The sequence below is a fragment of the Pantherophis guttatus genome, chromosome 1, assembly GCF_059756535.1.
Source record: "Pantherophis guttatus breed Tessera chromosome 1, ASM5975653v1, whole genome shotgun sequence".
In the NCBI taxonomy this organism is placed as follows: Eukaryota; Metazoa; Chordata; class Lepidosauria; order Squamata; family Colubridae; genus Pantherophis; species Pantherophis guttatus.
This window is the reverse complement of record NC_142063.1, coordinates 295,668,227-295,694,727: the sequence shown is the minus strand read 5'-3', so window position 1 is coordinate 295,694,727 and position 26,501 is coordinate 295,668,227. Positions and strand designations below refer to the sequence as shown.

Below are 26,501 nucleotides of genomic sequence, written 5' to 3'. Positions count from 1 at the left end.
ACCCCATTCTGTTCTCTGCTGCAACATTCCAGTATTTTGCAAGACCAGAAGGACTCTTGAGTGGAAAGTAATTTTAAGCATGTGGGGAGAAAATCACCTGCCATTCCCTTGTTGTGATAGATAGCATCTAGTAGAGAGAGAGTCTGACCCTAATTCAGCTTATTTGATAACAGGATTTCAAACTAAGAAAATGCTTGCAGTTTTATAAAAGAGAATAAAAGCAGAAGTGAAGCTAGAGTGCAGAGAAAAATGAAACAATATAAATACATAGCTATATCCAAACTTTTCCTAAGCCATAGTGCAGGTTATTTGGTTATGATTTAGTGTAATATGCAAATCCAATCATCCAGAAGGGGGCGGGAATATCTGTAAGGGATCAAAATAATCAAGATGGTGGGCCTGGCTGTGCAATTGAAGCCCCCCCCCCTTTTTTTTTACATGCATCACATATAATTGCATGTTTAAAAAGGGTCAGGACTTCAGTCTTGCAGAGGTGATTGCTATCTTTTTTTTTGCTCCCCTACTCCTGCAGATGCCCCTAGCAGGGAGTCACTCTTGGCCTTGGATGGATGTGTCAGGGGCTACACTCAAAAAACAGAGATATGAAAATAATAGCATTAATTTTATATTTCAGATGCAGGCGTCATATCTCGATATGTTTAATCAGTTTACCTCCCATGTAGGACAACTCACTGCAGCCAACTTATTTTAAATAATGAAACAGAATTGTTGAATTGTCCCACAGCAAGTTGTCTCACAGTGAGTTGGCCATGGTAAGTTGGCTGCGGCAATTTGGCTATGGTGAGCCGGCTGTGCCAAGTTGGTCATGGGGAGATGTCCCATTCTGCCATGTATTTAGCGTTTTGCTTTTATAATTGGGTGGTGACTTTTGTGGGAACCTCAGTCAAAGCTTCTAGGGATCTAGTGATGTCTTGGGGCATTCCCAGCTGTGTGCCATAAGTGAACAGAGCCTCTGGTTCTTTTTCTACATTTCACTTAATCCTGAACTGCATAAAATGAATAGTTTCTCATTAGATAACGTTATCCCAGTAACTGTAGCAATATATTTCGGAAAAATTAACACAAATCCAATGCTATTATGTAAAATTGCAGACCCTGGGATGGTTACATCCCCATATATTTAAATAGAAGCTCAGAAATTCTGACTTTTTCTTCCTATTCAGCATATATATATAGCAAGAGATTGTCATAAGTTCAAACAGTATAGTTGCCCAATATGTGTTCTAACAACTTCTTTAATACCTTTAATACCCGTAAACGTCAATGCCAAAATGCCAAGAAATCTCAGCAGGGCATATACAGCACAGCCTCTTGCATATAAAGCCAGCTCAGGCCCTTTGGGTCTGCAATGGAAACTTACCTTTTCCAAATACGATGAACACATAAGCTCAAGGACTGAATGCAGGATTGCTGAGATCAGGGCTATTCTGGGGTAGACAAGTTATGTCCTGCTGATAGGAAAGGATTAATGAGCTGGTCGGCTCATTCGTTGCAATTAGAAACAACACTCAAACTATTCTGGGGCTATTTTGATGGCAAGAAGCTCAACAACAGCTTATCAGAACCCAGCTACTTGTAAGGCTTCATGTAAAATGAGGGTTGATGTAAAAATATAGGATGATAAAACCAGGGACAAGCACTAAAGTGGTGGGTCTTCTTTTGGAAGGCAAATGGACTATGTATTAACTGGCACACAGGCATTTTCAAAGAGGACAGGTTTCAGGAACAGACCCAGCAGGATTTGGGGCTGAGGGGAGCTTGCATTATTAGTCTAAGCTCAGATTGCAGCTGTTATTTTGACTGCTATGGGGAACAAGAAGATCTAATCTTGCTGCACCAAGAACTTTAAAAAATGGGGATGGGGGATGCCAAGGAAAGGGGTGCACCTTTTGTACACATTTTATTAGCAGAAATTTATGATTGGAGGTGCTTGTTCTTCATGTTTGCGTATTTTTGTCAAGGAAGAGCTTTATCAAAATAACCAGTATTGTCCAGTAGCCTTTTTCCAATTCATGGTCCTCAATCAGATGCTTCAAGAAAAGAGCGATCAGGTTAGGGAACGCTAGATTCTGGATGTAATGGTTTTGCAGAAAACAATGATGCAAGTCCAGGTGTTATTGTTTAACTCTTACCACTGAGACTTAAGAAGAGTGAATGCAAATATGGCAAAAGAAAGACAATGAAATTGATGAAAGACTTGTAAGTTCTACCAGTAAAGATTGACACGATCTCCAAATATTCTGAGAATTTATTTTTATTTCCTATTTCTAAACCACTCATCTCCTTCATCTTATCACCCCAAAGGTTTCATAAAATCGTTTGTTGATGATGCCATCAACTTTCATGAGTTAGAAAAATCTTGTCAGATGATTTCAGCCATTTTAATACATATAAAATGGAAGCCACGGCATCTGAATGAAGGAGCACCAGTTACAAATGCTTGAGATGATGCTTTAGAGATATTTTTCTTATGACAATTTTCTAGGTATACTGACTCCCCTACTTTTCTTTAAATTATTCCTATCAATAAATTTCCTGGAATTGACTGTAAGGAGTAATAAAGTTAGGTAATAACTCATTTCAAAACCTCAATAATTTCGGGTAGATGTTGAACAGCATGTAAAGTAAGAGGAAGCTCCAGAGATGCCATAGGTTAAACAACAGTTCCCTAACACCACCTTCAGAACATGGCCTGACAAGAGGTACTGGAACCAATGTTTCTTCTAGAGTTTTGTTATTGGGCATCCAGAAGTATATCATAGTCAGTAGTATCAAAAAGCTATCAACAGATTTAGGAATTGGCTGGTCCATATTCTCACAATCAAATTTCTAGCCTCCCTTCATCACAGGCTAGTGCCATATCTAAAGGTTTTATCATGCAAGACAGTGAGACTGTAAATGCTTCATTTTTCCTCCAATAATTTCCAATATGAAAATATTGGAAATTAGGAACAAACACCTATCAAGTCACAGGTTTCCTACTTCTGACATTGGGAAAATAAATAAATTTAAAAGTTATATCTTCCAGTATTTATAAGCTCATCTTTGGCTAAAATTTCTCCATAAACCAAGTAGTCCTTGTTAGTCAAGGAGAATTCCTATAATTTAATTAGTGTATGCAAATTCACTTACATTTATATTTTCATAAAGCAACTATCGTCATACAAATCAGGACCTGATCATTCTTGTCTTTTATTATAGAGGACATTGACATTCCCCTTTGAAAGGAGGAGGAAATTGAGACAAAAGAACTACCATTGTTCAGAAAAAGGCAAAATATATAATAAATTCTTGTAGAAAATTATTTTAATAAAATGCATCAAAAAGTGAGAAAATATATATGTTTAATAACTCTGTTTGGCAAAAGTAACAGTTACATACATACATACGTCTTCCACCACACCTCTTTTATTTCAATATATACATATATATATTGTCTTTTTAAAAAAATCCAAATTAAAAAAGCCCTCATCACAACTATGATGCTTCTATGAAACAATTTTACAAACAGCAGACATTTCCTATTCCTTCCAAACTAATCTTATCAAAAGGCACAACTTACCATCAAGTTTTCTGTGCACTCAGTTGAAATGAATGAAAGAGGTACAAAAAGACTCATTTGAATGGCACTTGCACAACACTTTATTCTACTTTTATTCTGCCAAAGCTTTCCATCAACCAGAAGCAGGATGGGAGCCCTCATACATGTCTGTTTAAGAAACACTAGCATTGCTAATAAAGTCAGTGGTAAAACAGAATTTATAATGTCCGATTTCACAACTGACATGACCAAGAAAAAAAATAAACATTATTCCAAAGTGAAAGGGACTAGAAGCCAAAAGGATTTCCCCAAGAAGATTCAAATAGTTACTATTCTGAATATGGGTATTCAATTTGTAGATAATGAAGTAATAGGCAAAGATTTAGATGATTTCCTGAGAATGAATCATAACTCCATGAGACATACCTCCATTTTATTTCTGCCTTTACAGTTCCCCATTTAGGAATCACATAAATATAACTGAAAGTTGGCTCTTTTTGATATTTAAATAGATCTTATGATGCAAAATGAAATTAAATTACTTAAGGATATGTCTGCACAACTTCATATGCTGCCATTTCCCTACTTAACTGGATGCCAAATTAAGAAAAATGACATGAAGTTTCTGCAAATTTCCAACTTTTTATCTGGTTTGTGATTCTCCCACCTCTTGTGTAGCCCCGTAGGAATCAGTGCACCCATTCTATTAGTGTGAGAGTTATTTACTTATGTGAATTAAAAACTGGCAAGAAAAAGACCCTTAGAAACAAGGGCATCTACAAGTATGCAGTTTCTGAAATGACAATACTTTTCTCCATTAATACTTTCCTTTTCTCCGCTTTGCATTTTCACTTTAGAAAAATAAAGTGAAACTCCCTGAGAAATACTTAAGTTGAAAACTTGCAAAATACCTTTTCAATGGAAAAATGAAGAGAGAAGAAATGAGAGAACAAAGTGCACTTCAGGAGCCTGATCCCATCTTCAGACTGATGAGAGCCCTTGATAAAAAAAAAACTCCATCTGAAGGTCCTATAGATGCCATTGGCTTTTGATATTTATTCTGTATGTACCGGGCCACACATGCACTATTGTGAATTATTGTGTCAATGGCAAACTGGTCCAACACCACTTCTGTGTGTTGATGCTGCAGGCACACTGACCAGTTGTCAGATGTCATCTTGATCTAGCCAAGAATGTACAGGCCTTCCCTCCTGGCTTCATTTCTTCTTTTTTGTGAATACATCTGAGGGTATCTCAGATCAGTCCAGAAATATGGAATTGAGAAAGTGTTGAAAAGAGAAAGCAGTATGGAGGCTACTATTTTAGTTCAATATACCACGTATAAACTAGGACTAGATTGTTGTGTCTGATCAAAGCTGCTATAAGTGAGATAGGAGCCACCTGATACATCATGGATAAGTTATCTGGGCAAAATACATGCAGTCCCATGCTCTTCCATACCTGTTACAAGTTGAAAGCTAAACTAGCTAAGTGATTTTATGAAGGAAATAATAAAAAGGACACACACACGCTCACAATTCTAAAACACTTCATTTTATAATCAATATTTTTCTTTACATAAACAGAAACACGCCAGTATTTTGTGCGAAAAAATATTTTAAATAAACTTTGCTTATTCTTAATCTTTGTACATTCTGATATACATATGTAACAAGGTTTATGGCACCATTACTAGAACCAGAAAAGGGGGAGGGGGGAATAATTGCTTTTGTTGTATTCCTGCTTCTATATCAAGCCAGTAATCTTTGCACTATTTCTTAAAAAAATAGTATTATTACTGTGTAGCCTGCAATAATTGGTTTGAACACTCAAAATAAAAATACTTTCCATCTCCAAAAACTATTATTGCACAAGAAGCCAATAAAGGCATATGGCATAAAATGGTCAAGTCCCTTGGTGTTTAATGTCCTACCCCTCCTACCCACAACCCAAATAGAAAAATAGTACCAGAAGATGAAACGCAAGAGGAAATAAAAATGTGTTCTCTAGCCAGAAGGGTGAGATGTGATTTGCAAATAATTTAAGCTGCTCTGATCATCTTTGCACCAGCAAGCATTTTCATTAGGTTTTCTTTAGTAAAGTCTTTGCAAACTCAAGGCCTGTGGATCTAGTCTTTTTGCTATTATTTTGGCTGGTTGTGTCATTATTTTTTTAAAAAATAATATAGCTGTTCTCAGTCTATGAACCTGCACAGACTACTTAGTCATAATCTCTACAAGTAGCTGAACCACCCACCCCCTCAAAAAACAAAAACCCTAAATAATATCCAGGGAGGGTTTTTTTTTCTCCTAAACATCCATTTTTAAAAGCTGGTTTCTTTTTAAGCCTTTCTCCTTCCTCCATTCCTTTGAGAATTGATTTGCAATGGCATTCTGCGCAAAATCTGTGACGACTTTCAAAAAAGAAGTTGTTGTTTTTTAAAAAAAGCTTTCCCTAGTAAAGCTGAAAAGAAAAGAATCACCCACGCTTCCCAGTTTGCAGAAAGTTTAGGAAAAAAAAACCCTGTCCTGTGGTTCTTTGATGTCACACAACAGTCTCAACCCCAATCAGCTTTGGCGTTAGAATTCGTGGTGTGACTCCATTGTTCAGATCTTCTTCAAACTCCAATAACTGCCCCATGAAATTAAGATTGGGAGAAATGATTGGTCGCTTGCCTTTGACAAACTTATAGGCATCTGTCATAGTCATCCTTGTGTGCTTCATAAGGTATGCAATGACAATGGTGGCGGAACGAGACACCCCAGCCTGGCAGTGGATAAGAAGACCCTTCCCGCATTGATGAGCTTCCTCTGAAAAGATCAGAAACAAAGGGAGATATTGACTTTAATAGAGAAAAGGTCATTGAAAGAGATCAAGACATAACTTCATGATGCAATTCACAGCTTAACATTTCACTGGCCCAATTTCACATTGGGAAGGCAGACGAGAGGGAAGAGGTAGGAGAATTAGGCATTGTTCAGCTTCACTCTGCCCTTTCCATACCTGATTTGTTTTTGCTAATGTACAAATCAATACAGGGTCAAAATGGAAGCCCCCAACCTCATGGCTTTGCTCGTGTTCAGAGAGTCTAATCAACACAGAAATTGCATTTATATGAATCAGCACTGCTGCTTATGAAGTATCGAAACAGTCCAAAGTTCATAAGCCTTTGAGAAATGTGCTTTGTGCTTTGCTTCTCTTTGTTCCCAGTAAGCAATTCTAAAGCTTTTTTTGGAAAAATAGCCTAGAAGAATCCATTGCTTCTCTTTTCTCCAGCACTCCTTGTTTCAGAACATTTCTGTTATTACAACCTCCCATGAAAGTTCATTAGAGTCTTGCTGATAAGTGAATGGGAGGCATATTTTAGGTGTTTTATATATACTGAAAAGTCATGGATTGTTTTGGCTATTTTTCTCAGGGCCTGATAGCCCTATGTATTGTATCTTGACAGAATTCAACCAACTTTTAAGAAAGGAATCGGGAACCTTCAGGTTGGACATTTCTTGCAGAAACACATTTCTCAGGATATTTTATCACTGGCTGTGTTGCTTCATGATGCCAGAAACACTAGTGCAGCATTTGAAAAGCTAAAAGTTCTCCACCTTTCTTTTATTATTTGCAGGATCTTCATATGAATCTCATGCCTAAAACTACCCTACATACTTGAATATGCACAGGCCAGCAATGCAAAGCATTGGTAAAATGGTCACTGTCTGAAATGCTCAATCATGAAATTGCCAGACTTATGTCCAACGTAGTACAGAAAATTTATTTAAGCTTTGAAAGAGTAAAGAGGCCAAGGGCAAAATCTGAAACCATGGGTTATTTCTTTCTAATTTGTCACTGTAATTATTTTTTAATTCTAATGTTGGTGTCAGAAGCAAACTTGAAATGAAAAAGTATGTCTAGAAGAGATTATGTAAAACTTAGATAAACACTGAAGGTCCCTACCCTCAAACAGCATATCATATTTTGATTACTGAAATAAGAATCTCTACTTGCTACTATTTCAGTGGTTTCATGTAAGTTAATATAAAAGAAGTTATTCAGTAACAGTAACAGAGTTGGAAGGGACCTTGAAGGTCCTCTAGTCCAACTCCCTGCTCACGCAGGAGACCTGTATAGGGATTCGAACCGCCAAACTGCCAACCTTTCTGATCGACAAGCTCAGTATCTTAGCCACTGAGCCACCTAGTCAGGGTGTCAAGTTATACTGTACACTATTTGGGAAAAAAAGTGTTTTTGAGATTGAATATATTCTCATATCTTCTCAGGAAGTCATCATCTGGAAAGAAATATCTGCACTTTCTTTTGGCAGTATTCAAAACTTAATTTGAAATGGGAAAAATTCTGCAACATTTTATTCGATCTCATAGAGTGCATTTCTAAGAGAAAAGCAACAGCAATATTTACAACTGGGATCTTTTCTTGGCAAGATTTGTCCCTCCACATATCTTGTAAAAGACACATAAATTCAATATGGCAATTCCTTGCACTATTCAAAACTATCCTAAAGAAATTTACCAACAAAACAAGGAAAGAAAAAAAACCAGACCAGGATTGTCTCCAGCTTTGGTTAATTCAGAAAATAGCACTCATAGGCTTTAGGAAATGTCATTGTTCTGCAAGTAATAATTAATGTGATTAATAAATTATATCAGCTCATCTTATCAGATCTGGTAGAAGAGGCATGCTGAAAGTCCTTTTTAGGGAACTACACTTGGTCCCAGAAGGCAGACTTTCTCTGCCATAGCATTCCCCTCCCCCACCATCACAAAGTGATATCATCTCCATCCTTAATGTCTATGGAGATTCTCAGTCATCCAGGTCATGGTTGCCCCAAAGGTGCTTTTTCAAGAGGCAACTGGACATTCTGGTTTTTCTTTGAAAATGTTTCACTTCTTATCCAAGAAGCTTCTTCAGCTGAAGAAGCTTCTTGAATGAGAAGTGAAACGTCTTCAAAGAAAAACCAGAAAGTCCAGTTGCCTCTTGAAAAAGCACCTTTGAGATATCTCCATCCTTACTTATTTTCTGGAAATCCCTCAATATTTAGCTATGCCATCAGGCTTGATAGTCCCAGGAGACTGGTAAGATCTGGAGGTAGCTTCATTATGGCTGTTAACATCTATTCTGTTGTGTGCCTTATGATTCTTTTTTTAAAAAAAAATTTAAACAATGTCTGCTTTTTATTCATTGATTTATCATTAAATCTGTTTGCTGTCCATTTCACCTTGAGGTGACTCCTTTTACAATGTTATATACAAAAACATGTATTTAATAAAAATGAAACACTATAAAAACAACTAGGGAGGTGGGATCTGTTATTTATCAACCACGTTTTATGTTTATTCTTTAATATCCTTATTGTATGCCACCCAGAGTTATTTTGTTTTGTGAGATGGGTGGGCACACACACACACACACACACACACACACACACACACACACACACAAATGCCAGGCAACTTTTGTGGTTACAAAGCTAAACCCTGGTATGCCCTTGCAAGTTGAACAGTGCAATAAACAATACAGAGTTTGCTAGTCAGAGAAAAAAAGAAGGGCAATTCTATTTTATGGCTCTCAAAGTCTTTATCTGCCAGTTAAACAATAAATAATCTCTTGGCATGTTTAGTTTCCTAGAGCTAGAAATTTGCTGCTCGTTTCCTTTTCCTCTGTAACAAACAGTTACAGTACATTTAAGTTGCTATGTCGTAATGGTCCAGTGCAAATGGGGCAAGGCTTGGATGGTTAGATAAGGCCAAAGTTCTTATTTTGCTATATGGGCTCTGGAAAAATGGATTTGGCCTGGAAGCGCAACAAATCTTCAGCTGATGCAAGTCTCATCCTGTTGCCAGCACAAAGGGAATAGACTAGTTTTATTTAGCAAAAGGACTATTAAGCTGTTAAACAAAAACTGTACAACCTAGACCCACAAAGAGCCTTTTGAGAGAAAACTAGAAAAAATGACATATTTACAGAAAGATCAAATCTGTCTTTCTATCTATATTTAGTATTCCCATCAATTCCATTTTTATGCCCCAAATCGAACCTCACAAGGAAGCAGTGAGGCAAGCTGAAGGCTTTAATCAATTTTTCCCAATCTTGTGTCTGTGGCTGTCTGAGTGTATAGGGCCTCAACTGACATAGTCTTCTGCTAGCATGGCCAATGTTCATGCTAGCTGAAGGATGAGGAAGTTGATGACTAACACATCTGGCACCAGTTGGGAAACACTGTCTCAACTTACCTAGGGGGAAAAAATGTATGTTTCTATTTCCACGGATAAAATAGCTGCAAGCATTTTGGCTCAATATTATTAGAAATTCTGAAAGCACATCATTGTACCTTTTAACATTCTGTCCAAACCCAAAAGCCAAAATGCATCATGCCAGATAGAATAAAAAGAAAAGTGTTACCTTGAACAACACACATATATATAATCCTTGGCCTGTTAGGAAGCTTTGCTGCAACTCTCCCTTCATAATCGTTCCTAGTCATATTTAACTCTGTCCTATTTTTTCATCAACCTCTTCCCGCAAGCCTACTCTGTAGGATCATATCTTCTGAGAGTTGTGTGCAGATCAAATAGCATAAAGCTTTATGTTTTGCAAAATTATCCTTCTTTCTTGAACTGTATTCTGGGGGAATGTCACCAGAAGACATCCATAATAAAGGACAAGCTGTTCTCATAGCATTGTTGGGTAAACCGGCTAACCTCAAAAAGCAGCCCTGTGTGATCAAAGGAAGACCAAAGAAGCACCCATCCATCCCAGCATCTAAATTCCCATAATCCTGAAGTCTTGTTCACACTTGCTTTTTAGCAGCTGGTATTCTTGTGACATGCTGCTTTTCATCTTGGAAGTAATAAAACCCTATTGCATTTAACCACTGAGACTGTTATTCTCCATGAATGTGTATCAACACCGCTGGGAATTTGTGGCCATAATCAGTGAACCAGATTTGACAGTTTAACCAAGCACTACTCTTTTAATATTGTGACTACAATTTCCCAGCTTTTATAATATTGAATTTATGAAGGCAAAGTCCATCTGAGGTGTTCTTTTCCCAGATCTCTAATCACCTGCACTGGATTGCTGTTTCTGAGATAACCTGTTAATTGATAACCTCTCAATATCCCTATGAGTAAGAGGTGGTATTCAGCAGGTTCTGACCAGTTTGAGTAGTTTGGAAAACCAGTAAATACCACCTCTGACTGGCCCTGCCCTCATCTATTCTCTGCCTCCCAAGTCCCAGCTGATCGGGAGGAAATGGGGATTTTGCAGTAACCTTCCCCTGGAGTGGGGTGGGAATAGAGATTTTATAGTATCCTTCCCCTGCCACACCCACCAAGCCATGCCATGCCCACCAAGCCATGCCCACAGAACAGGTAGTAAAAAAAATTTGAATCCCACCACTGCTATGAGTCTCTCATAAACGGATATGTTGTTCCTTTGAGAGTGTGAGAATACAGAGAAAGTATATTAACAAACATCTGCAGCATGGTATTAAAATGGTATTAAAATGGTATTAATAAAGATTCCCTATCAAGCCTATGTTTTACCCCCCAAAAAGTATCTCTACCCTAATGAATAGAAACCTGCAGGAAAAAGTGTGAATACTACAACACGTGATCAATTATTTTAGAAATGGAGCCAGGGATAAATAAAGAGCTTCCGCTGTTAAAATGCCCAACCAAAGTAACTTCAATCATCCAACCGTCTGGACCAAAATAAATCTGTTTTATATATTCCAACCCAGAGCTAAAGTCACAAGAGCAGCACTTATTTAGAGCAATCTAGTCAAAGTGGAAACAAGAATAGTTACCAATGAATTCAAAAGCCTCTTCGAAATACTGTCTGAGGTTCTGCTTGTTGCTATCCGTGGCAGGGAGACGTTTGTAGCTGAACAAGCCTTTCTCATAATGGTAGAGAGGGAGGTGAGTGGTGACGTTGATTACGTAGCCGATGTTCAACCTCTGGATCTTCTCCAAGTCCTGAGCATCATGTTCATTGCCAAGAAAGAGGAAGGGCAAGATGGGGGTGAGCTCGGCATTCTCAATGTCTGGAGTGGTAGCAATGGACTGAGGTAGTGTACAGGTTACTGCGGCACCTCCACCTCCGCTTTCAGGACACTCCTGAAGTTGGAGGGAATTATCACAGAGGTTTTCGTGGTTCTGCTTAAAACTGCTGAGTCCACCTACAACAAGAGAGAAGAGTTGGGTTTTTAATGAGAGAAAATGGAAAGGGGGGGAGGGTGAGAGCTCAGTGCTGACAGTCTTAATCCACCAAGCAAAGGCAGAGGTCCTTCCTGTTTCTGAAGCTGTAATTTTCATTTTCTGCCATGTGCTGGAAACTCAAATGAAAGCTGCTTGACAAAGCAAATTATCTTGGATCACAAAGTCCAGGAATATATTTGCTTACTACTTCTTTCACTGGTTTGTTAGTGGTCTCAAAAAACAGACAAGATGCCTCTACGTTGCAGTAGATACTTGTACTCACTTTACATATTTTAAGATCCCCCTGGGTTTATATGGACCTTTCTGCAGCTTAATAACTTTTCGCACAATCTCATAGTTCACAGGAGTTGAATCCAATACCAAAGTTGAAATCAAAATTGAAATGATACCTAACTCTGGTTTGTGTGTTGCAAGAAATGGAAAAAATACACACATTTGATACCTTTTGCTTTCTTTTTCTTTCAAAAGAATAGTGTTTGTAGCTTTCAGTTTTATGGTGTTTATTATGGGTTTGGTTTTTTTTACATTTTATATCTGTGGCTTTTTTTATAGTGTTGTTTTGTTTCATTATTGTATGCTGCCCAATGTCGCTTTTGACTTTGATAAATAAACTTCTGAATCACACCATTTGGATTTCACAATCTAATTTTCCTCCTAATAAAAGTCTGCTTCACAAAGAAGAGATTACTCAAAAAGGGAATTGTTAGAAGACAGGGTACACACAATATTTTTTTTCCCTAATGCCTGAGTAGGCATTCAGGATTGCCTTCAGGTCTCTCTCTGTTGGGACACCGATTCAGTAAAGTAAAAATGTGAAAACTTTCCTCCCTTCAATCCAAATGACTTTAGCTGAGACTCCCCACCTGCCTAGTTGCCATGGCATTGACACAAAGACATAGAATGACATCAGCTTGGCATGACATCAGCTCTTTGAGTGCAAACAATGTAAGAAGCACCACTTTGTTTAAGGGCTTTTGGTACAACTGTGTGTTTCAGAGCCCATGATGTAATGCTAACAGGTGGTTGGACCAGCTTTTGCTTCAGGAGGAGGAGGAAAATACAGTTATGGCCCTTCTGAATGTGTAGGAGATTATAGGTGAGGCAGCTATAACAACAGCGGAACTTTGTCTTTAATTAAAGAGAAATGCTGCCTTTGGCAAACTGGGCAAGTGGACTTTGGAAAATTACAATATATATTGCACAAAGCAAAATCAGCTTAACAGAAAATCTTATTCCTTATACGCATATTGAAAATCAAGACATGGTAACTTAAAGGTTCCCAAATCATTCAGGATAGTCCCACTATTTCATCTATGGTTGCTCTTCTATGCCAAAATAACTTTAAAAAGTTTAGACATTCCTCAACTAAGTTCTCAAAGAAAAATACTAAATATGCTAGTCATTACAAAAAACAAGTAGCTTATATTTAAAAGATGAGCATTTAAGTACAAGAGTATAGGTGAGAAGTCAAAAGTTTGATTTTCCTAATAATTTAGTAGTTTGCTCAATTCATTTGAAGACCTCTTCCCCGCACCCCCTGTAGGGTTTTGCTATTTTGTTAGCCAACAGAGAAACATTATGATCAAAATCTACAGTAATTCGACAGAGCAATCTCAGAAAGATCAGATTCTTTTGCTCTGAATTCTGTGTAAGCCCTTAAAGGCTTCTTCCTTTCAGTCTGGAGAGAACAATGGGAGAAATCTTAAAACATTTCAAAAGAGAGGTCAGCAGCACCAAATTGCAGCTTTGGCTTTAGCCAGAGGAAATGTTTTTCCTTCTCCGTATCATGAATATCCTTCTTTTTTTTAACTATGTGCTCTAGTTCTTAGGTAGCAGTATGAATTTTCCCATAAAAAATCTGTGTTCCTAATGGTGGCTTGGTGAGAAAATGCAATCAGAGCACACTTTTTCTACTTGCATAATCAAATGGAAAGCTACACCTGCTCCCAGGTCCACTGAGGTGTTTTTTGTTGTTATTGTTGGGCCTGGAGTAAAAAGTAGGGTCTCTCTCCAAAATGAGGAGCATGCCAACTGTAAGAAAAGCTTCCACTCTACTTAAGAAAATATGGCTGAAAAATCTGAGGCTTTCTCTAGATACTGCTGTTTTCATCATTGGCCAAGTTTTTGGGAGATGCTGTGTGTTGTGGTTCAGCAACATTTGAGAGTCTGCAGGTTCTCCCTATAAAAGATTTCAGGCATAACTAATGTAAATGCAAAGCTCTGGTGAGTCTTGTAGCTATCCACAAGATTATAGTCTCATCTCAAGCCACATTTTGGACATGGTTAAAGCAAACTCTTACCGTAGTATAACTATCTCTGATACAATAACCTGGGAGATGGGAGATGGATTATAACTGCTAGGAAGACCAGGTATCCATATTTCATATTTGAATTTCTGACAAGAGGAGGGGGAGGAAGGGAAGGTATTATGAAGATGGTCAGAGAAATGGACAGCACTCTGAGGCAGTAACGGAATTAAGGGAATAAGGCTGGGAAGGAAGAATGGGTGAGTGATGTGCAGTAGCTAAGGGGGAGAGGAAAATGTTGGGAAGATTGATAGATCAGGCAGGCAGGTGGATATAAGTTGGTAGCAAATATAATTCTTTCCCCTCACCCTGGCTCTGCCCCAATCCATAGTTCCTGACTGACAAAACACTAGAAGGAAAAGGAGTCCTTCAACAATCCTTAAGGCTGGTGCTAAGAATGATGGCCCTATCTTTGAAGGGCTGGTAGTCTGTTTCAGAATTAACACACTCTCCTTCTACTTTAAAATACTTTAAAATGAGATTTTTAATTCCCAGTTTGATCTCCAGGATCCTAGTTATTTTATGCTTTTCCACTTGATCACAACTTCTTTTTTTCTTAGGGGAATGGAAAGTTAATTATATGTTAACTTTCACATCCATCACACCTGTATTTCTAATGGTTGTGGAGCACAGGAGGTGAACAGAAAGAGAACATAATGAAACTCCCAGAACCAGTGTGTTTTGGTTTTAAAAGTTGTTAAGTAAGTATATTTATGTAGGAGTTGGATTGAGAATGGAAGTATCACTGTTCTCAGACACACATCGATATCCACTGCACCATGCAGATGCCCAGAGAAAGGCTGGGGCTTTGGGAGACCTTAGCCCCAGCTTTTCATACTATCAGAAGATTTGCAAAGTATCTCTGTGGTCTAATCCAACCCTCCTCCTGTTCACCACAGTATCTACTGAAGCATCTCTGATACCTTTTGCATCCCCCTACTTACAAGCATTTCCTGCCAATATACAGGAAATGTTTCCTGTTTAAAATGGTTTACGATTTAAAAATATCCCTACACATCTAGAATTGAGGCATTCCTTACTCAATATATAAAATAGGACCGGGTTAAAAAATAACTATCATAAAAATTATCAATAAAGCTGTGCATATGTGTGTACATATGGTATGTGTGTGTTTAGACAGCAGAATAATCATAGCAGGCAATAATTTTAGAAAAGTGTTGTGCAAGAAAACCTTCTCAGGTGACGAGTCCATGAGAACTAAAAAACACATGTTCTTTTGTATAATTATGGAGGTCAGAGTTTTGTCAGGGACCAGCATATCCATTCATTACTGATTTTATTCATACAATAACTGCTGGTAAGAAAAATATGGCATCAAATATTGGGGGGAAGATCTTATCCAAGAGGTTCATTTCAGGATACATCAAAAACACAGCAAAGTACTTGGTTCTCTGGCTGTTTTAAATAAAAGGCCATTTCAGGCATCAAATATATAGTCAAAACTTATTTGGCAAATTGCAATCGTTGTGCCATTTTCAGGTTTATTTCTTTGCCCTGTTTAGTATTGCTGTCTAATACCTATACTCGGTAGTGGAATTCTGTTCAAAGAGCATACATTACTTGGGCTTATATATATATTCCCATTTACAAAAGGCTAAAAATGCGAAGACCTAACTGGCAAGTTCACTTTGAGCCATGCTTCTACTGGGCGGGAAAGAGAATTCAATATCTATGGAATGTCTATGGAAAGCAAGATGGTAATTACAGCCAGCCAACAGTTAGTAAGTGAGGTGGAATTTCTTAGTGAAATTCAAGATGCTAGTTGTCACCTGTAAAGCCCTACCTGGTCTTTCTCTTAATTGGAGAAAGGCAGCTCACAAATAACCATGGGACCACCTTTCTCCAATTATCTCTACTCCTCCCATAAGATGAAGCATCTTATCTTGTAAGATCCTGGAGCCACCCTTTCTCTACCATCAATTCCATTCTCTAGAATATTGTTGCCGGAAGGTTCACCTGGCCACAACCTTAATGCCAGTTGAAAACTTGCCTTTTGAAATTAGAGGCTGTGTAATTTGTGATGCTGATACCAGAAGATAGTTGTGATGCTGATACCAGAAGATAGAAGGGGCGTTTTTCTCCCCATTGCATTCTATTTGTCTATGTGCTTTTATATTGTATTTTTATATTCTTTTTAACTATGCATACTACCTCCAGTTTTCAGATTTGATGGCTTATAAATCAAACAAAATAAATCTCAGAGGAACAGAGAAAATTGGAAAGAGTTGTCAGCTTTCTGCTGTTCCTCAATGATTTTTCACAATAAATACTCATATTTAATCAGCAATAAATAACATTACTCTCCTGAAGTGATAACAGAAATTGCTGCCAGTACAGGAAACATTAAAGTGCAAACCACCTATTTGTGCACATGCAAGTGCCCTGCTGTAAATACTCCTAATTCTAAAGGAAGAAAGTGATAAAAGCAGGAAAATCTCAGGCCATTATTCTGTGGGAGAACAGATGGCCATAATCCCCAGAACAAAATCCTGCATTAGCATCTCAAAAATTCCAGAAGTGCAACAGAGAGGGGAATCTCTAGTTAAAAACTATATGCATTTTTTTTGGCTGATGTTTAGATAGGGTTTCACTTTTTTTAAGCATAGAGAGTCTCTATAATTCAGTTATGTAAATTTATATATTATACACACCACGTAGTCTGGGGTGTGTGTGAAATTAATTTCAGTTTATTTGACCAATCAGTGTCAAGCAACATGTCAGTAAGATCTTCGGGTGAAAAAGGTGTGCAAGACAATAGTGTATTTCATGGTTTCCTGGTGTGGTACCCTTCAAACGCATTCAATCATGTGCTATCAAGACCATTGACATGGCCACTAAGCAGGGACAATACTTATTACAGTCTAAATCATTTGAACAGCAGTATGTGAATAAGACTGGCCTAGAAAATTTTAGAACTTCTAGTTCAGGGGTCCCCAACCCCCAGTCCATGGATCGACACTGGTCCACGGCCTGCCAGCAACTGGACCATGCAAACAAGCAAAGCCCTATCTAAGGGATGTAGGCAGCACATGGAACCATGTCCTCTCCGGTCCACAGAAAAACCTCTTTCCACCAAACTGGTCCCTGGTTCCCAAAAGTTTGGGAGCCGCTGATCTAAATAGTCTATAAATAACCCATACACAAATACAGACAGAGTCAAACAATAGATCCATTTGGGCTAGAGTAAAACAATTTGATTAGCAATAGTCAGATTCTAAAATTATTGCTTTTATTTTAATTGAAAGACAAGAGTGGGAAAACTGTAGAGATTTCAGTACCTGCTCTTTATTATAACTTTCAGATATATACCCATTTAAAACATTTACTCAAGCACGTCAGCAACAATCATGAAGTCCTATAGGCTGGCCAATGTTTTATAAATCATCTTGCAAAAGCAGCTAGATCCCACCCAGGAAGGGAAGTCTTTTAAATAATGAAATCTGATTAATTTAGAAGACTTGGGCTTGAAGTTGACAGCCACATTGATAGAAGAAAATTGGAAGGTCCAATAGATATAATGAAAACACGATTTTCACACAATCTTTGGCAATGTGTTATTAGCCAGAGAGTGAAACAGAATTATTTCAATATCAGATACCTGTATTTTATAACAAGCAAGCCAGTTCACAGGCACAGATGCTTCAATATAGCAATTAAAGAAATCAACAGAAATCCCCATTTTCTTTCCAATTGCAGGTGATGTTACATAACAAAATAGTACCCACTGTATAAGCAGTTAAATTATTTTTAATTGCTTGTATAAAGCAATTAAACAATTGCTTGTTTAAAGCAATTTAAAAAACAAGCACTTGTCTATTTGGACATTCCAGAAAGCTCCTGTAGATGAACTTTGTCTTTTTAGGCCAGACCATTGCTAAAAATCATGGGATCTGCCCTATGTGACATTTTACAGTTGCACTGATTCATTTAACTCAAAGGGTTTAATCAACCACTCAGGAATAAATTTGGTCTTTCTACCACTTCAGCTATACAGTCTCAGAATATAAGCAAAGAGATGGCCCACTTTAGTAAACAATTTCAGGATTTGGATAAGATATCAGCTTGTTGTATATTAAGCATTCTCCAATATCACCTCTGATATCTATAGGTCATCTTTGGGACCACATACATTCCTGACATCATCCACATACATTCAGCATCCTCTGAAGCTAACGTGGAAGATAACAAAAAGTTATTTTTAAAAAATAATGGAGATTCGAAATTCTGATGTGCCTGAAGGACTTTTAGATTGAAGAGTTCTCAACTACCTTCCTGCAATTGAAACAGACAAAAAACTTACATAATTGGTGTTGGTAGCCTTATAAAGTCAGATTTCCTCCAGCAATTGCTATTGAACATGATAGTTTATTCACAAAAGCTTTCACTTAGATTATCTTCAGAAGAAGCTCTCAGTCAGTGCAACATAGAAGACAGTAGACGGTTTCCTGAGACAGAAAACTGGTGAAAATTGGGTTTAACTGCCCAGTTACTAAAATACTGATTCAAAGTCACAATTCTTAGAGAATTTGTATTAGACATTCTTCTACGGAAGAAGACAATTTTGGAGAACTCTTATGGGTATAATGTGGCAGCCAAAATATACATACAGTGTAGGTACATAAATGGTATGTCTTTTATTGTACATTTCTAAAACCTCATGATTCCCCTTGTTTCAATTAAATCAAATCTCATCAGGGATTTAATTGAGTCATCTTTTAATTTAATTAAGTCATCAGGGAGAAAACTCTTCCCCTATGTACTTACTTTGTAGCAATGCTCTTGTCACAACTAAGACGAAGTCTCACCCCTGAGATTGTTAGGAAATTTTTCTTTTCCTTATTAGAAAAATGCATAGCAATTGACCACCCACATTTCTTAATCACAATGTGCTAAAGAATGCCTGCCTGCCCACCCACCCACCCATCCATCCATCTTATAGAGCTGCCCATCTCATAAGCACATGACTCTGGGTGATGTACAATAAGTGGCATACAACAAAGCTAAAACAATAAATATCTAAAATCATTATCATTAACATATATTAAAAACATTTTAAAACTATAAAAAGAACTAGATCAGAGGATGTTACTAGTAATGGAGTCACCTCACTTGTTCAACCACCCTCTGCGGTCCCCAGGCTTCCTGTCATAACCATGTCTTGAGGAAACTTTATAAGCTTAGAAGTGATGGGGCCATTCTTAACTTGTGGGAGGGGGAAGAGGAGATTCTATAGTGTGGGGGGCCACAGCAGTTTCAGCAGTCCTTAAAGGATGTTTATGCCTAGCACTAGTCTATGCTATCTTAACTTAAATCTGTTAGGGTCCACATTCCAGAAGCAAACTGGATGGGAATGCATACATATTCTCTTTGGGAAAAATAGGAGCTTGTGTTATTGGTCTCTGTCTTAATCTCTCCATTGTTGCAGTTGCCCAGAATTAAATGGCACAAGGTGACAGATCTTATTGAAAGCTCTCAGCTGTGGATCTGAAGCCAACCCATCCCAAAACTATGGGGAGATGTAAAGAAATCGAACATGGTTGTAGTGTATTTTGATGATAAAAATGGTGAATTGAAGATGGCTCTATGTCCAGAAACCAATCCTCAAGTATAGAAATCAGCAATCAGTCATTCCCACCCTCACTGGTGTCTGACTGACTAGGCAAGACATATCTGCATGCAATAGAAGAACCTATGAAATTGGTTGTGGCTCCTGAATCAATCAGGGCTTCCGATTTATTATATAGATCTACTCTGAGAGTGAACAGCAATAGGCAATATAAAACACTGTATGTCTGAAGTCCCTTAATTTGCTGGATGACCCTTGCTCCTGACACTCACAAAGAACTGTGTCATTTTCTAGCAAAGTAGGCTTCATGTGAATAGAATACTTAGTTGGAAAATAATCCTGCCAGCCACAGCTATGATACTTCACAGTCAATTCAAGATAGGAAAATTTATTCTAGAAAGCTAGTACAAATGCCCCCAAACCAGCAGTGAAAGCCACCCCCTGGTTCTATCCAGTTCGCTGAACTGGTAGCACTGGCAGTGGGAGGCTCCAGCCACCCGCCAAGATGTCATTACATCCCGATTTTTTACTATTTGCTCATGCGCAAAAGAGGCACGTGTGCTCCCATGTGCTCCCATTCCCGAACCGGTAGCAAAGGTAAGTGGATTTCACTGCTGCTCCAAACTCCATAATATAAGCAAAGACCTTGCATATATTTGCATTATTTTTCTACAGTAATCAGTGAGGTCCATTGGTTTCTAATTGCATTTGAAAAATCTGATCAGAAGAGGGAAACGGAGTACACAGCAAAAGAGATAATAGTGGCAATTTTGCCTTTTTTCCATGCATAGTACGCCATTGTCCTTCAGTTCTTCCAACTATAGTTATACACTGAAATAATCCTCCTTAAGAAATTGAGCAACCTATGAAACAGTTTCTCCCACAGATCACCAGATAGGACTTCCTTTAATTAATCAGCCTAAGCCATTCCATTCCAGTCCATATCCCAAATCAAAATAATATTTAATTATTAAACAAGTTTATATAGCAGGCATGATTATATGCCTATACTCAGTAATTACCTTATGGTAAACTGTTAATTTCATGGCTAGCTATCACTCTTCCAGAAATGTTGTCGAAGGCAGCTCTCGGTATCATCATAAAATTAGGATACTCTCCTGGCCAGGATTGTTATTTTCCAGAAGTAAAACTGCTCATTTACCTGCTCCTCTTATTTAAAATCCAAGTACAAATTCTTTGTGAGAATACTTAGAGAGGAATTCTACCTGTCTTAAGCAAATGTATAATTTATAACTAAGTGATGAACATCTTAAATTGCTCTGGTATTCAATGCAATGCAACATAACAAGGTAGCACAAAATTGTGCAGCAACTGGTAGTTGCTGGACTTTTTCCCGTCTGCGGTGTGATCCAATTGTTTGGATCGACTGGTTAATCTACAAATCTACATGAGTCACTCTAGCAGATCCATTTGGTTCTTATACAAAAGAAGGCATTAACAACAGCATGGCAAGAGAACTAAACCATAGTCCAGGTCTAGAAACCTGAAGCAAGCACTCAGGGGTGAAATGCTCCCGGTTCAGACCAGTTCAGCTGAACCGGTAGCAATGGTGGGCAGTGGTTCGGAGAACCGGTAGCGATGGCGACGCGAGGCTCCACCCACCCGCCCGATCATCGTTACTTCCTGGTTTTAACAGGAAGTAACCTGTTTTTTATCCTCTGCGCATGCGCAGAAGGGTTTGTGCATGCGCAGAGGGTCTGCTCGCTCAGGTGATGTGCACAGAGTGCATGCACTTCCAAACCAGTTGCAAAGGTAAGTAGATTTCACCCCTGCAAGCACCCTTACAGTAAACAGTTGCTGAAATTGTGGGTCAGGCTTTAACCCACAGGCAGGACTGAATCAAGAATTACAACATGGAGAAAATAGGAAGCCAGAACCAAAAAAAGTGTTACTTCTGTGATGGAAGAACAAGCCCTGTATATAGAAACAATAATCATGCCCTCTTGTTTTTTGTTTTTCTTCCTGCTCCATCTCATGCACTATTTAGCCCTTCTCTTTTGAGTGGGCCGACCTGTTTCCATCTGACTATCAGATTTGTAATCAAATCATTTTCACTGACTGTATAGGAACTTTCACAAACCAATTCCTTCCATTTACCTACTCCCAAAAGAAGCTTCCAGGATGACTCATACTACTTTACAATAACTAAATCCTGAGCATTCCATAAATATGCAAGATCATTCTCCTGTCACCATCCTTTCATCTCCCATATACTCCTTACCTGTAGAAGCCAATTTATAAACAAGCTACATGCTAAATTAGTTCATGAGCAATCTAAATTGAATTGCAGCCCTCTCTGATTCTTGAAGTAGCTAATGGCTGACCCATGAGCAACAGGAAGCTGATAAAATTGGAAATAAAATAGAAGTAAATTCAGGACAAGAAAATGATCCAAACTATTGTATTCAGTGTCTCAACCTCCCTGAATGCCACCTAAGCTGGTAAGGTTGCAAGTCTGATCCTTCTACTTTCTATACATCCTGGGAGAAGGGAAAAAAGTTTCCATTGTCAGAGTCAGAAAGCAATGGATTTTGAATATAACTAAAATCAAAAGCATCTACATTCTCATGCAGACCTTAGTCAAAACATGACGACATATGCCTCTTAAAATTGAGCTGGGGTGAGCAGTATTTGGGTACTGTCCAGAAACAAAACAAATTTAAAGCTGAGGAACTGAGAAAAATGGACAAAACCCAAATTAATAAATTCCTAATAATCAGGGAACGTTCTACAGACAGTCCTTCTTTAGTGACTGTCTTATTTAGCAACTGCTTGCAGTTGCAAACGATGTGGAAAAAGTAACTATGTGACCAATCCTCACATTTATTATCTTTGCAGTTCTGTAAGGCAAGAGAAAGCTGAAGTAAGATAATAAAATCAGGATATTTCGCTTAGCAACCACTTTGTTTAATTGCTGGTTCTAATTGTGGTCACTAAATGAGGACTACCTATATATTGTCTGTCTGTATATATGTGCAAATGTAAGAAAGATATATACACACATATACAAGCATACGGGAATGTATTCCCACATAGTAATACTAAGTTGTATATACAAATAGTCCTCAATTTACAACTGTTATTTCAGCAACCATTTGAAATTATGATGGTGTTGAATGAAGGATCTTTTCTTTAAATCCATCTCATAATGCATTTCCCTTTATTTTTTACTAATTGGTAAAAATTGCAGAATGCTAGGTGGAGGCAGATCTTAACTTATGAACTAAATCACATCACTTGTGAATAAAAGGTGGAGATACTGAATAGATTTAGCATATTAGATCTGGTAGACAATGTGCCTGAAGAACTATGGACAGATGTTTGTAACATTGTACAAGAAGCAGCAATTAAAACCATCACTTTTTAAATATCAATAACCAAATGCATCATTCTAGGTGATGGGGGAAAAGAAATAGAAATACTCAACTGTAATGAAGACAGTCAACTGTATTAGCTAAAAACTCTAGCACCAAATTAAACACAATACAAAATAGAATGAAGAAAGTTCTGAGCTATTAATCTTTATGACACTGCAAAGTAATTTTATGATTGCAATCTTGATATTACTCAGAATTTGAAATGTGACCTTGAAGGCAGCATCACCATATAATCATAGACCTTAAATCAGGATTTTCTTAGACTGTTTGATAATCCAGCCCTACTAAACATGGCCTCGTCCACTACTTTCAGCCAACCACCTAATGTAATTTGAGAAACTTTTATCTAAAGTAGTGTTTTTCAAACTGTTTGAAGAAATTGCAAAATCACTCCATAGAATTAATTCAGTGAAGTATTTTGCAGAGAAAGCTTCCAATCCTCTTGTGTAAAAGATTTTAGAGATCTCCATTCCGGACATTATTCACCTCCTTTCTGTTTTCAACTTTTGTGCATCAGTTGGCTATATATGAGCTGGCAGTTATATTGGACGGTTCACATTAGCCACAACAATTTTAGGATTGGATTACCTCCTGCCCACATACAAAGGACACTGTATTTGAAGTCAGCACTTACAAATTTTATGCTCATACTTAAGCAATTAATCTGTAACAGGTCATGCCCTTGAGTTTTCAAAGTATTAGCAGTGGGAATATGGAGAGAGGGAGAGAGTAGCTGCCCAGGCGGAAAAAAACCAAAATATTTTGATAGATCATACCTGTGCAAATACTGCAAACAGAAATAATATTAAATTGTAAAGCTGGAGGCTAGAGGCATCTCTCGTGCTATTTATTTTTTGAAAGAAAAAGAATAATATTCTAATTCAAATAACAGTTGCCTCAATCCACTCGCTCACTCAGGACCAAAATCCAACCAAATGGAATTTAATCATGACCAGTGAAAAAAATATATACAATTTTTAAAAACGTGACTTTTTTTTCCAAAAAGCAGCTTGGGACTTCCTCCCATTTCTTCAAGTTATGTAATATTAAATTGAACTTTGCTTAACTCTTTAAACTACCTTTACCCTTACCCAATTTGACAGCCTCCAGAATTCACAATCTACACAATTGACAGTTATACTATAACCTGTCAATGCCTCCAGGTTCCTTTACATACTGAAACTACTTACAGGAATGGCCTCCAACCTTTTGGGCACCAGGGACCGATTCTGTGGAGAGATGTTTTTCTGCAGATCAGAGGGGTGTGTGATTTCATGTGCTGCCTGCACCCCTCAGATGGGGCGTTGCTTATTTGCATGGCCCGGTTTCTGGCATGCTGCAACCCCGTGCCAAACCACAGACCAGGGGTTGGAGATCCCTGACTTACAGTCTTCAAAATTCTTCTCAACTCTCCCCTCCCTTTTTTTTCCCAGAAAGCTTTGCTTAGCATAGATGTACTTGAATCAATAGTAACAAAAGCACCCAAACATTTTTAGGTCTTGACCTAAAGGGACTTGAGAATCAAAACACTGACAAATCCCAGATTGCCTTCTCCAATCTATATAGTCTGGTATCTTATTTCTTCAGTGGCCAACAATTTAGTAGACAGCAAGATATGAAAGCAATACTCCAGCAGTCCTGGATTCTTTCCTGTTTTAACTTCAGCTGGATCTCAGCCTATTATTCTTTCCAATCTGCTTAGATCTTATTCTTACAAATCAAGTCTCCTTTGACTCAAGCTCGGTTCCTGGTTTTTTGGCAACCACACCGACATTATTTGCCAATACCATTTTCTGTTTCTTTTTTTTCAAATGCTCTGCATCCAGCACATGCTATAGTGGTCTCCCACTAATATAAACTTGCTTAGCTTTTGGAGATCAGTCAAAGCCAGCTAGATGCTACCACTGAGTTGAGCATTCAGAGAGAAGATAAAATCAAATATACGAGTATCAAACTATGTAAGCTTACTTTGTAAGCTACTGTGATGAGGCAAGTAAATGCTTAGAATCAGCAGCCCTCTGCCTTTACTCTTCCCCACACCCACTAATTTCTGAAACCCAATGGTGGGTTGCCCCCGGTTTGCACCGGTTCTACAGAACCGGTAATAAAACCTGTGGAATGCTCTGCCCACCGACCCCGACGTCATCAAAATGCTTCTGTGCATGTGCGTGCGCGGCCCCGTTGCAAACTGGTAGTAAAGGTAAGTAGAGCCCATCCCTGCTGAAGCCCCCCTCCCCACCTAATTTCCCAAAATGATGCTCCTCCATTTGGGCTAGGAAAGAGATAGCAGAAAACATTGGAATATTTGCATCATTTGAATCCTTCTTTCAGAGACTTTCAACACCATGGATGAGTTTCTTTCTATAACTGGAGCATCCAAGAGTTTAACTGATCCAAATTTCATACTGTTTTGCTTCTCAGTTTTTAACATTCAGTAAGAATGTTCTTTTCTAATTCTTGGAGAAAGGGAGAAAATGACTGCAATAAAATCAATTAGGTCAGAATTCCTGCAATACAAAACTCACATGGTTTTTATAATACAGAAAAGTTTCAACCGTTTTTATAAAGAGTGAAGGAGAATTCACTCACAAGGCAATTCATTAATTTATGCACACGTTTTATTTTAGCTCCAGCTAAAGGCACTCTATCATTTTGCCCAGATTTAGTCAGCAGGAACATACATAGAAAGCAACTTGTGTGAAATATTAATACAGCCATTTGGAGCTTTTATCGCTGATTCGTTCCTTCTTCCAGCCAGCAGTGTATTGGTATCTAATTCAACACTGTTTGCCCTTCATTGCAGCCTTGGTTCAGGAACAAAATCAGCAGCTGGTGCTTGTCATGTGGGGGATTATGCAAGCATTAAGACAACACAAAGGGCAACATTCAGAAATTTGGAAAAGGGGCAGAACAAGAAGCCCCTTGGATGAATTTAGCAATCTGGAACTTTTAACACAGTGAATGCTCACTTTTAATGAAATGTAAATACGGCTCCTTTGCTAAAGTTGACAACTTCACTCCCTTTGGGCTTTTTAGCAATATTTACGCCTGTTCAAAAAATTACAATGTACAGTGATGTTAGAACTGAGGTGCGATTTCTCAAATTAATTTTCCATGATGGGTGGATGATGTCCCCACCCCCAATGCAATGGAAAATGTACAAGCAGAAATACCTGAACAAAGCTACAGCTGTTCTGAAATCAAATGGAATCAGTTCAAGGAACATGATATAATGTAAGAATCAATATATTATCTTTTAATTCCATCCAACAGTCAGCTGTGCAAACATATTCAATTTCTGTTTGCATAGATAAAAAACAAGACCTTTCAAATCAGCATTCTTAAGGTGAAAATATATCACCTACCACAACAGGAGCACCAAGCTAGCTGATCAAACCTGCCCTAATCCTGTAT

The 26,501-nt window shown here is 38.0% G+C and overlaps 1 protein-coding gene across 4 annotated transcripts in view; it reads right to left on the bottom strand.

The window, feature by feature from the left end:
• Window positions 1-26,501, bottom strand: part of DUSP10 (dual specificity phosphatase 10) — a 76,449-nt gene that overhangs the window by 34,119 nt on the left and 15,829 nt on the right. For 3 of the 4 annotated variants that reach the window (XM_034427867.3, XM_034427866.3, XM_034427868.3), the window contains exons 3-4: window positions 11,385-11,756; window positions 5,101-6,372 (exon numbers count right to left, since the gene is read on the bottom strand). In XM_034427867.3, coding sequence (XP_034283758.2) covers window positions 6,107-6,372; window positions 11,385-11,756 — 638 coding nt within the window. In that variant the 3' untranslated portion in view covers window positions 5,101-6,106. Of the gene's footprint in view, window positions 1-5,100; window positions 6,373-11,384; window positions 11,757-26,501 lie in introns of those variants that run through there. The other variant, XM_060692478.2, reaches the window with a different exon arrangement.